Source organism: Echeneis naucrates, chromosome 20, assembly GCF_900963305.1.
Source record: "Echeneis naucrates chromosome 20, fEcheNa1.1, whole genome shotgun sequence".
NCBI lineage: Eukaryota > Metazoa > Chordata > Actinopteri > Carangiformes > Echeneidae > Echeneis > Echeneis naucrates.
The window spans coordinates 2,114,245-2,127,384 of NC_042530.1; the positions used below are offsets into that span (position 1 = coordinate 2,114,245).

The window sequence follows — 13,140 nt, forward strand, 5'->3', positions numbered from 1 at the left end:
AATATGAGAGCAAACAATGAAAAACTGAGAAAGTATTATGCATATCGATGTCGGACACAGATACATTAATGCCAGAATATTTATGTGCTGGTCTAAGGAGCTTCTTGGTGAAGCCAGCTGAGAAGGCAGACTCTGAATGTGAAGAGAATGTCAGGAAAGCTGCAGTCACAACTGGACGCTGCTACTTACACTACTTAATTAATTATCCTCTTTGCACCATGAGGTGCAAATAAGGTCATGACAAGCTTCGGCATGGTCTGCAGAGCTACCACTGGTACCTCCTGCTGGCATGAGTGTGGGAACAACCACTTTATGGTCTTACTTAAAGGCCAGTGTAATGCGATGGTTTAAAAAAAATGCATTTATTTAATCTTTCAAAAAGTCACTTTCTCCTGAGAGCCGGTAATAAGATAAAACTGGAAGTTAATTTGATTTACATTTACTTTTAAAATTTGCACGAGGGGGGTGTTAATACCACAACGGACTTTGATTATACTTCAAGCATCCAGTGTCATTAAAAACAAACACACATATCCAGAATTTCATGTCTTTCTTCCTCATTACCTTCCACAAGACAAAAGACAACTGTGAAAAGAAACTGATTAGAAGTCACTTTGAGCTCTGATGTTTCTCATTTGATATCAGCCTTCACGTCAAGAAACTTCTGTTGACTACGGCCTCATCACTCCAGATTAGCAATTAAAGCCTGGAGGGCTTAAAATGGTTAATCTAAAAACCTTGCGCGCTCACAATTAGAGAGTGCCAAGGCCGTTCCCTATGCTGTGTCGTGTTTATCTGCAAGAAAAATCTGCCATTAGTGGTGAGGTCATGCATCAAGCCAAGCTGCCTCGCCTCACTTTCTGTTAAACTCTCCGCTGAGTTCAGCAGCATTTCTGTCTGGCTTCACAGCGCTTCCCTTCCAAGCATGAGCAGGAATTGCCATTTGACTTATCTTCTCTAGAATTACTGTAATGTAGCAATTCAGAATATAAATAAAAAACTGTTTTTGTCATTTCAGCGAATGGTAAATATTCTAATGACCACTTACTACCGGTGGAGGTGTGATCAAAAGCAAAACATCTCCCATCCTCGCCATCACAAACAACACAGGGGACACGGTAAATAGGCACAACACAGCATACCATTGGAAAGTCAAAGCAAACAAGAGCAGGGAAGAGAAAATTTGTTTTCGTTTGAGCCATCTAATAATTCTTACTGACTTTATCCTGTGATGGCATAATGCACACAAAGGCTTTGATATGCGAGAGAAGGAAGAGATTGAAAAACGATGGCGGCAGATGGAGAAAGCAAGGAAGCTGAAAGAGACTACACAGCGTGTGTTAAAAGTTCTATCCTCTGCTATCGTTAAGGGATTGGTCCCACATACGGGTAAAGTCAACTAGAGTTTTTCGGGGTGTTTAACAGACATCTTGGTGCGGCAGCGGGACGCCATTGTGTGCCCTCCGAAAGAAAGCATCAGACGCAACTATGTTTTCTTTCATACAAGTCGTGGGAAGGCGATAAAGGGGAAAATGTGTTTTTCTCAAAGGGGACTAAATAAATTACAAGCTTGGCAGGAAAATGCAGGAAGGGAATCTGTGCCAGAATTTTATTTGATTTTTTTAATAAATAATAAAAAAAAAAAAAAAAACTACTCAGAAATATTACAGCCATTAAGTTCAGAAACCAAGCATGACATTCAATCCCATCAGCTAACATGGCGTCACACTAAGGACCCAGACGAGGACAGAAAAACGTTTCTCGGAGCATGTGATGGCATGCGGCGCCATGTTTCTTACACTTGCTGACAAAAGGTCACTCATTTAAATAAAAGTCAATAAACCACTTTTCCTAGAAAGGGCAACCCCAGTTCTCCCACAACTTGTTTATTCCCGTGCTTCCAGCCCAACGAGAAATGACCATTCTTCTTTTCATTGATGGCTCTTTGCTCCCGGTTCCTCCCCACACCTGGCTGAGATTTATTACTGATGTGGAGCCCGCAATTTAATCTTTTCAATGAGGACCTATAAGGAGGACATAAAAACCTTTTCAACAAGACTCATGCACCGGGACCAACAAAGAGATTCCATTATCTGACCATAAGAAATTTACCGGCCTTACTGGTGATGGCGTGTTCCACGCTGTTAAATATGGTTCGGTTTAAATGCTCCCGAGTTTAACTGTAAAATGCTTGAAAACCTAAAGAGCTCCATATAAAAGCAGCAAACCCGTTTACTCATCGTGATGATGATGATGACTGTTGTGGTAAAATATCTCAGGGGGACAGAGTGCAAGCCAGCAGCTAATTAACACTGTCTCAAAAAATAAATAAATAAACAAATAAATGAATCAATAAATACATAAATCACATGCTTCATTACTTCCTTGCATTGTACTGTATGCAGAAGTCTAGTCAGTGACCTATAGCTAAACAAGGCTGCTGTATGCAGAGCCTGAACAACAACTGCGCTCCATAACATCCATAACTCATGTCCAATGCAGCAGCTGATTGCCTTACACAGGAAAACAAAGATCAGCAAGGAGCTCACCCCCTCACCCAGCTATTTCACAGGGAACGGCATATTTGCATGGAAAGGTGTTAAATATGTAGAAAACAAACTCATTTTAAAATACTTATGCATAATCTTATCCCCTAAACTCATCTCCAGAAGTGTTGCCTCACTAACTCACTGTCAAATGCGAAGTAATTTGAAGGGATTGCTCTCTTGAAGATTATGCATGAGGTGTGCCAGAGAATCAGTTGCTTGTTAGAAGATATTAAGAGGTCGGGGACATTTACAATTGTAACGTATTTTGATGATGAATGTTGCGAGAAATTCAGAGAAGAACAGCTGAAATAAAAGCTAACGATGTCATTCATCTGCCCTGCCAAGGTAATGTATTGCATATATTTTGTCCTGGTGGGTAATGGACTTTTCTCCTGAATTTCTTGGATCATATTTCCAAATGGCATGCTAATATCCCCAATCGGTATCACTTACTACCGCGGTCAACATTTTCCATTTGAATCTTGACATTGATGGGCAATACTGTTGTGGTTCTGGGTAGAAAATTGCATTCTGTGTGTTGTATCAATATCACTGTATTGTTTAATCAAGTGTGATATGAGAAAAGGGAATCAAGCTTTAACCCCCACTCTCCGAGATCAATAACAATCATGTACATTAATGCGATAACGTCAAAACAAAAAAAAAAAAAAAAAAAAAAAAAGTGATGCAAAAGATGGACTTATGTGGAAACGCCCCTTCTTCTTCTTCAGGTCATTTAGGTGGTTTACTTTTATTGACATGTACTGAAGCTGCTACAAACTGCATGTTAGTAATTCAAAAACAGCCGATCTGAGCAAGAGTCGTATCAGGTTGTCAGACTTTTTACAACTGCAGCTGAGAAGTACAGAGCACTGCAATATTACAGCTTAAGAGGTGAATATATCTCTCAATGGCTTCCACTTGCCGTCACACACTAAAGGCTATATCTGTCAATCCATTCCATTTTGTCACTTCTCTGTCTTCTGGTGGTATTTCACCCCCGTTCTTATATACAGAGATATACAGGTGCACACTAGGACTGAGCAATTAATCAAAATATGATCTAATTCCCCCCAATATGGCCGAATGCAGTATCCAAATCACAGAGGCTGCAATGTTTTGATAAAAAGGTAAAACGTGTCACAACACACTGTAATAAATCAGGCAGATCCTGTGCCCTACAAATCATCCTCCAGAGGTAAGAGGACAGACCAACGAATATCACATCTCCATCATTTTTTACTCTTCAGTGGAAATCAAATAAAAAAAAAAGAAATAGATAAATAAAAAAAAAGTTATCATTTCTGCTACAGAACAATCACAATAACAGGCAGACACTCGTTCTCTCCTGCACCACAGCCTCCTGATGAGATGTATGCGTTTTAACTCCATCCCCATTACCTGACTGAGGCGTGACACAACGCAGATAGGGAGCTCAGAGCTGTCAGTGGCAAAGAAATGGCTCACGAGCCAATATCGATCAGCTTTAATAAGCTTGCAGCATTTGACAGTGTTCCCTTTTCCATCAGCAGCAGCTCACCGGCGCACCGACTACTTCCCAAAAAAAAAAAAAAAAGAGAACCTGCTACTGAAAACAGCAGTCATGATGTGGAATGACACGGCGCTGGCCTGACAATGCATGAACCCGGAGCCACCTACAACACGCCAGCACGCTGCCAGTCTGTCACCTCGCCAGAGCTGGCTGGTGGGACAGTAGCTGCACAAAAATAAACTCAAGACATCGATACGGCACACAAATGATGTGGACACTGACCAGATTATCTCATTAACAAAGAATGACCAACACGGAGGATTAAATACGGACCAAAATCAGGTTCATTCCAAAGAATTTTACTGTAAATGTCAGTATCAAAGACATTCAGTTACTTTCATCCTTTACAGGGTGTTTTATGATTTGTAAATGTACTTGCTGGTGAAGACTCGCTGGGCCATTCAAGGAACAATGTTAGCTCCCTATCAGCAGCCGAGTTGTGGCTTCTGTATGCATTCCTGAGAGGAGCTGCACATAATCCCGGTTGCAGAAATCCAATTACAGCATTTTATACAGAGGATGGTTACATTCTCCTCTGAAATCGCTCAAATTAATCAATATGCGAGATGCGAGTTTACTGCATTGCCAGAGAGGGAACGTGCTGCAAAAAAAAAAAAAAAAAAAAAAAAAAAAAAAAAAAAGAGGGGGGGGCCCTCCCCTCCTCCACCTTCAAGTGTAAAGCACAGCCCACTATCATGCAAGCTGCCACCCCCCCATTTACAGCAGTAGTTCAGTGGCTTCAGTCGATAGAAGCATTTTGCATGGATGATTAATAGGAGATGAATAATGCTCTCATAATTATTTGTTTTGAAATGCACCATGACACCTCTGACGGGCCATCTAACGTCGCAAAACTGCACAAGATTGGCTTATGGTTGGAGAGAACACACACTCTGGCAAGATGAGGTTCAGAAAGAATTACAAAAATAAAAACTCCTCCCTGAAAAACTTAACATAGAACAATCATTTGAGAGGAGGAGAAAAAAAAAAAAAATCAAGTATAATTATTCCCACAGATGCTCACAGGGATTTTATTTTGGTTTGTTGCATTACCTCTTTCTTTTTATAGTCGTCATGTCAACTGGTACCGTGAGCTGAGAATCTAATTATGCTCATCATGAAAAGATAAAAAAATAAAAAACGGAGTGTCAAGACATCCTCACTATAATATGGGTGAACGCGCCGGCTCTTCTTCAGTCCTGCTGCGTGTGCTTGATGCCAAGCAGCACGTACACGATTAACCACCAATATCATCATTTGATTTTTTTGATTGTCCATGTGCTCAGTATCAGAAAGAACCGTTACCAGAAATAAATTTAATTTTTCCCCTCCCTCTTTTGAGTAAATGAAGAGTGTAGGTGTGATTGTGTGTCTTCTCCACTGGGACCAAAAAGTGTTTTGTAGTTTAGAAGAAGGCTTTGCCTGATCTTTTTTTTTTTTTTTTTTTTTTTTTTTTATACATACATAGAGTAATGGAATTTTTGATTAACATCAGTCAACTGCCATTTATAATTAATGACGACTATGTGCCTATTCTTTTTTCATTTGCATTTCATCTTTAATTGTGCAGCTCTGAATCGATTTGCAGGTGCCTCTCCTGTGTGCATGCATTGAATCTACTGCAACTGTGAAAGAAAAAAAAAAAATTATGCCAGTCTTCTTATTCTCATCATTCAAAGGACAACCGAATGTAAACATGCCCATTAACCATGAATACAGAGTGATCATTATTCTGCCCACAGTGCAGCGCCACTGAAGCCCCATCCAGCTCCTGTGAAGAAAAGCGCTGTGTTGTGTGAACAGCCTACTGAGTTATCCATACAGTAGTTATTATCTCCATAATCAGAGTCACTTTCCATCTGTCTCCAAATGGCTGTGTGCAGCGTTGTGTACGATGGAAGCCATCAAGCTAAAACAATCTTATGCAATCCAAAACAATGGCCCACTTCCAGTCTGGTGCGTTTGGACGTGAGAGTTGTGAAACATTCAAGAGGAAAAAAAAAAAAAAAACAAATAAAGTAAAAGCAAATACATATATATAGGCAGCGTTAATTAGAGGCAACTCGTGTACGATAGCATCCAACAACACCCAGGTGTTTATGATGATGTGTGCACTTTGTTTTCATTCAACACAGGTTTTTCCTTTTTCCCCGTTTGTCAGAGCTAGAATACAAACATTAAAAAATCCTGATGACTACATCGTTACAACAGTCCATCTGCTGTTCTGATATCTGCAGTATGCCAAAAGCAAAATGAGTCCTACCCCCCCACCCACAGTAGTGAAATTCATTGCTCAGTGGTGCTGACTGTCTAATAGGACAAAACTGTTTGAACAAGTCTGATACATTGGATCTACCATAATGAAGTTGCAGATGATGTGAATGGATTGCAAAAGATTACAGGATTACGGCACAAAAGAGAACAAGACAGATAACAAATAAACGGCTACGCCAAGCGGCTACTCTTGCAGGATTCCCTGCTGTGTGACTGAAACACTGCGTAGTGATTTATTAAAGAAAAAAAAAGAATTAAAAAAAAAAAAAACCCCAGTCACAAATTTCTAGGGATCACCTGAAGGCAACAAGACTCTTAAGCCAGACTGCTGACAGCTAAAAAAGACCCACGAGAAACAGTTCTTTCATTAGAACGTAATTGCTGGATGATTTCATTTTGTTTTGATTATCTATATCCACAGACAAACAAGACAACGACGACTCACTTAAGCTCATAAGGCCGGCGATTGTCGTGGCAATAATGATCAGTCGGTACTCTGACCTATAAATAACGCCAGTAAAATTTAATTACACAACACAACAATAATATTCAAGTATAATCGTCATTGCTTGAATAAGTGCAGATTTTTCTGGCTGCGGCACAACAATGAGAGAGGACGGCGCTCTGCTAAGCTCGTTTCACCAGAGAAGCAAACCATTTTACAACACAACCAGATACAAAAAGAAAAAACACAAAACGCCATTGCCGACAATCCTGCCAGAGGGCAACAACAGCATGACAGGCACACATACACAAAGGCAAGGACAGCGACCAAGATTAATGGCACCACGGCCCAAACCCAAGCAGCATGGAAGACAACAGGAACAATAGAAATGCATCTGTACAAACATGTATCGAAGACAAACAAAGCCATCACAGCATCCATTCCAAAGTTGGATCTTTAGACCATGTTAACAAAATGAGTACACATCAACAATTATAATCAAAACACACACACACAAAAGTCACTTCATCACTTTATGGCTAGTTAGCTCTTTAAAACCCATAAAGTTGAAAAGGAGACCCTGCTGACTTTGTTTTAATTAATAATAAATGAAGCATGCCTATATTTAAGAGGTATTCAATGTCTCACAATGTTGAATTATTACAACAATTACAGGCCAAAATATCCCCCCTTATTTGTCTGATGACACAGACTGACACATAAAAACCAAGCATCACAGCACTTTGGACAAAACCATGACATTTATTCTCACATCACATCGATGTGTAGCGTAAAGGCACGGCGGCCAAGAAACACAGAACACAACAGAAGAGAAACAAGTTTCTTTGGAAGTCAAGATGCCTCCAAGGTTTGTCAAATCTGCCATCTGGTTCGTCCAAGCCGGCATCATCAACATGCACATGTTATGAAAAACGCTTTGTCCAGCAGAAAGAAATCACACATTGCAATTCAAGATGTGAAAGTCAGCGCAGGAAGTTCAAACATTCGTAAATTTGCACATTTTCAGTGGCACAGCAGCTGACAACGGTCAACAGCACAGAAAAAACTGACAACAAGGTTCACCAACAAATTCATGCCTTTGCATATGTGTGCATCCAAACAGACAAATGAGACTGAGCAGCATCTTTCACATAACTGTCCAAATATTTATTTTGTTTCTCCAAACTGATATCATACATGTGTATAATTTGAACAAAATGTAGATATTAAATATAATTTTTTTTGTTTAAACTCACTGCAGTAAAAAAAGAAAACTGGAACTTCAGAGTAATTAGTTTAATTGGGATTTAATACGGGCATATAATGTTGCTGAAAATAAATTGTAAAGTTTTTGATGATTGAGTTGTTAGATTATTGCCCAGTCAGATTTGCGAAGAAACTCCAACGAAACAATTGAAGCACGCAGAAAAAGCAACAGCAGCCAAAACTAGAAGGAAAAAAAAAAGCAGGAAAGCGACAGAGAACGAGATAAAGATTAAAAAAGAAAAAATTATTTCCTACCGTGATCCATTTCTCCGAGTCCAGCTTCCTGACGGAGATCGTTCGTTTCATGCAGAACACGAACCTGGAAGTTCGGACCGTGTTCGGGCAGGTGAGCGTCCATGAGGTCAGCTGAGGCTGTGGCTCTTCAGGTGACTTCATTAGGGAGGTTAAAGGTTAAAGACCGAACCGGATGCGTTTAGAGACTCCAGAAACGGAACTGTTGCAGGAATGATCTCTCGTTTTGACTCCTAGCAGGTAATTTAAGAAAAAAAAAAAAAAACACACACAGTTGACCTTTAACCCTCCTTAAGGCACAGGTGGGGGTGTTAAAGGTGCCTTCTGGTCCCCTTTAAATTTTAGCATATATTTTCATTTAAAGCTCAATTTAAAATCAGCTTTGACTTTCTGTTTTTTCACAAAGATGCACGGAAGACGTGCTGCAACAGAAACGCTGCCAGGAGCGTTTTTCATTATTTTAATCAGGGACAGGTGAAAGAAAACGAACAAACAAACTAAATTAATTAATCATAAAAAGGTCATCTGAGTCCTTCCGAAGAAAATTAAAACAGGTCAAGGATGATTGAGATAGGTTTTCTGGTTTTGGTGACACTTGGAAAGCATTTTTCATTTTCACTGTTTTTTGTTGACTGACGATAAAGGGCTGATCAACCTCAACTTTATCTGGCCCCCTTGTTTGCTCTCTTCAGGCTAGAACAACCTCTTTCATTACCTGATAAACTCTATAAAAAACTCTTTCTGTATCTCAAATTAAAAGTGTGATCCACAGAAATTTGCATTTCCAGTCTCATTTGAGATGGACTTCCCAAAAGCGAAGGTGAATCCAGCGGCAACAAAGAAAAATCCCCAGCCTCCTCTGCAGCTTCAAGTTTTGGGGACGTGAAATTGTTGGTCAGATGATCCACACAAACTTGAGGGAAAAAAATCTAAAGTGAATTTTAGAGATTTAAATGTGTGTTTCCTATATTAGCCCGCACCTTTGAAAAATATCGCCCAAAAAAGTCCACCAAATTGACCGACCTGGCCTGACAGCCGCTGCCTGAACACACCCTGCACTAATCCAGTGCAATGTTGTCTGTCTGTCTTTGTGGAGGAGGAGCACATTGTCGAGATTATTCATACAGATGATGTATAAATCTACATTTCAGATTTAGTAATGTTGTGGAACGTAGTTGTCGCCCCGCGTGGGTCACACACTAAAAATAATGGATTCATTTGAATAGCAATGAGTAATGCACCTTTGGTGGGAGCGTTTGACTGCCCTGTTATGCTTTTGTGAACTTTTGCACTGAATCATCAATCCCCCTCAGTGTGATTGTGCTTGCATCTGCTGGTCTTGTGTTGTTTTATTTTGTTTTTTAACCGCAACCCGGAGAATTCGTAGTTGCTTCCCAAATTTCCCTTCCCTCTCTTTAGCGAGAGGTTTGGTGGAAAATTGGCTACGTGCAAAACGATAGCAGTATGTTCACAACTGGAGGAGAGAAAGAGAGAGGAACTTAATTACTCATGAAAATGTAACGAGGATCCATTCAATGAGTGCTGCACAAACAAAAAGGGGATTACAGGATTCAGTCAGATGCTAAAATTTTAAAAAAGGTTAGTTCACCTCATCTGTGAGCAGCCAAAATAATAACAACAATAACAATAATAATAACACTAAACATTTTAGTTGGAGCAAGACTTAAAATGGGCCCCAGGCTAAGTCATAAAATGCAGAATTAGAGGAATTTCAGTGCCTCTAATCCAAGTTGGCAGCAGGTTGATTGCTATTCAACGGTGTTGGTGGAAAGTCGGTGCCATTGATAGGAAGGCTAAAAATCAATGTCCATGCTCTATATGGTGATGATCACATTGCATTAGAGCCGTTAAATATTTAAAATGCTTTGACCAGTATAATTGATCTCTGCAGGGAGGTAAACATAACTATGTCGATGGGCTTCCTGCCAAAAACCCCCAAATGTGTTTGTCTTGTACAAAGACAGCTGCAGTGGCCTTGGATCGAAATGAACACAGATACTCTCCAGCCGGAGAAGTGATATTTTGCCACTGTGCTGAGAGTCAGGCTGGTCACAGACCTCTGGTGTCGTGTGGAGAAAAAAAAAAGTATATTCAGTACTTACCTGGAGTTGTCACAGTCTGATATTTGAGGCAGAAAAAACGTCTCCTCTCACACGTAACTGAAGCCTTTTGAGGCATTCTTAAGTAGAAGTGAGTCCAAAACGTTGAAGAGTTATCACTGCAGCATAATTGCACAGAGAGAATCCATTATTTATGAGAGATTTAGCCTCATTAATCTCTGAAACGTTTCTCAAAGTATGATCATTTTATTTTTCTCATGACTTAGTGTTCTGCAGGATTTGCACGGAGACGTGAATTTGCTCTTTGATGCTCAGTCACTTTCCTTGACTGTCTTTGTGAAATAGTGCTCTTTGGCAGATTTTCCCCAGCGCTTTCAATTAATCATTATCAGTGCCAAAGTTTGCACTCAACCTGTCTCTTTCCCTATTTTGTCTTGCAGCTGCACACTGACCTCGATAAGGGGGACAGTGCGGTGAAGTACACTCTCTCGGGGGAAGGCGCTGGCTCCATTTTCACAATTGACCAAACAACGGGGGACATCCATGCCTTAAGGAGTCTTGACAGGGAGGAGAAGCCTTACTACACCCTGCGCGCCCAGGCTGTTGACATCAACACCAATAGGCCCCTGGAGCCTGAATCTGAATTTGTAATCAAGGTCCAAGACATCAACGACAACGAGCCAAAGTTTCTGGAGGGACCGTACATGGCCAGCGTGCCTGAGATGTCGCCAGTAGGCAAGTGGCCATCTGAAGTGATTTGTTCTGCCCACTAAAGATAGTGGGGCCCGTGCTTTCGGTAATGAATTGGATTTCTTTTCAGTAAAAGCTCCGTTGTCTCCTCTTTAATCGAGGAAGACGTAAGTTGAGTTTCAGGAGCATCAGGGGGACAAAGCTGCTGCTTCCAACCCGATCTGACAGTTCAGGGATCCACTTATTATTGCTGTGCTCCGGGTACATTCACAGCTCTTTACACCCTCCCCAGGGAGAACAGAGCAAGGTAATTCGCTGAGGGAACGGTTCCTCTTGTTCTGAATTGTAATGAAGCTCCCAAAACTCCAAAATCAGCAATCTCCAGAGTACGAGTAAGGAGCAGGAACAACACAGCTTAGCCTCTGCGTGAACATCATTCAGCACAACACAAGCTGTTTACTGTAGAATCACAGAAGCAGAACAGAAATCGGCTTCAAACATCGATGAGCAGTTAGATTATTCTGCATACAAATCATTTCAGTTTGAACCCTAACCCTATCACTTGAACACGTTTGAAATTTCTGCAGTGTTCTCATACCGAATTATTTAAAAATTGATACGTACGTTATATATAATCATTATTTTAGCCTCTCCATATTAAAATGAATGCGGCTTCCAATTCTTCGGGCACTTTGTAATTTTTGGTGCTCTGTTTGACTGCGTTTCCCACAATGCACCTGGATATGAGCCAGATAAATGCCCACATCTCTACAGTTACATAGTGAAACACCAGCTCTCTGTGTTCAGCCCCTGAGGAAACTTCAGACTTTTGTTTTAACAGGCTGAGCAGCAGTTAACTTCACTTGTCTGCTTCTTTTAATAACGGATTATATTAATCACACATGATTGATAATGGAAATTATTCATGAAAATAATTCCAGCCAAAATCATGACTGATTGTTTTCTAGGTGGAGGCTAAATATTATTCTACAGTGTTTTGTTGCATTTGTAAATAAACGGGAGCAGAAAAGAGAGGAAGAAACATTAAAAGAATTCTGAAACAAATCATCTGTATTAAATAAAAAGAAATAGTTCTGGAAATCAAGCAGAATCACAAAATGTGCACTTGCAGTCTTTCAAATGAACAATTGTGATACAAAACAAAATAAAGCATGGGTGCAGAAATAGCCATCATTGTCACACATTACAGCCGATGCCATATATATCAGCAGGATGATGGATAATTGTCCACAAGTTATGCAGAATGACAATGCGATTAGAAATATCTTTGTTGAGAATTAAAATGCAAGAAGCTGTCTTTACCTCCAGCACAAAGAATAACACACCGCCGGAGATACAGCCATTGTATAAACATAAAACAAACTAAAGTCTTTATCAATATTTATACCGCCGAGACTTGTGTGATCAATGGGTTCATTAACTGTTACAACCCTCCTGTTGTCTTTGGCTAGAACGTCCCTGTGGATGTTTCCATGCTGTGGAGCAAAACAAAAAGAAAGAGAAAGATAGAGTGTCCAAATAAATATGCAATAATGGTCTAATCTATGGCCAAATGTGTAAATATACATAAAAAAACGGGTGGCGTTAGCAACAGGCTTCTGTCTGATTAACTTAGAGAAAGCGATGTTTAAAGACACTGAAGAATGAAACACAATGTGTCTACAAACTTGGATTTGAATTAGTGAATGTCAGACTTTTCCTCTTTCACGCTGACCGCTGCAGAAGTCCTTTTCCTGATCAGTCTTATAATTGAACTTATGCATTTCCTCCATCTTTAGCGTCCTGTTTAATATATGTATATATTTGATTACAATGCTGCACCACATTGTCAAACGTTGTCATATGAGGAATATTTTAATGAAGCCACAACTCCTGCGTTCACCAGCAATGACCTCTGAAGCCAATCTCTGCACCTAGCCCTTCCTCACACACCCCGAATTACCATAATTATACGACGGGAATCTATATTCATGTATTTTTTTGACTCGTTTATAAGCTCACGTTGAAGTA

The 13,140-nt window shown here is 40.1% G+C and overlaps 1 protein-coding gene across 1 annotated transcript in view; it reads left to right on the plus strand.

Moving 5' to 3' along the window:
* The window catches only part of LOC115060779 (cadherin-12-like), a 53,616-nt gene that overhangs the window by 4,042 nt on the left and 36,434 nt on the right, over positions 1-13,140 (plus strand). Inside the window, exon 2 of the mRNA XM_029528869.1 lies at positions 10,860-11,154. Coding sequence (XP_029384729.1) covers positions 10,860-11,154 — 295 coding nt within the window. The remainder of the gene's footprint in view (positions 1-10,859; positions 11,155-13,140) is intronic.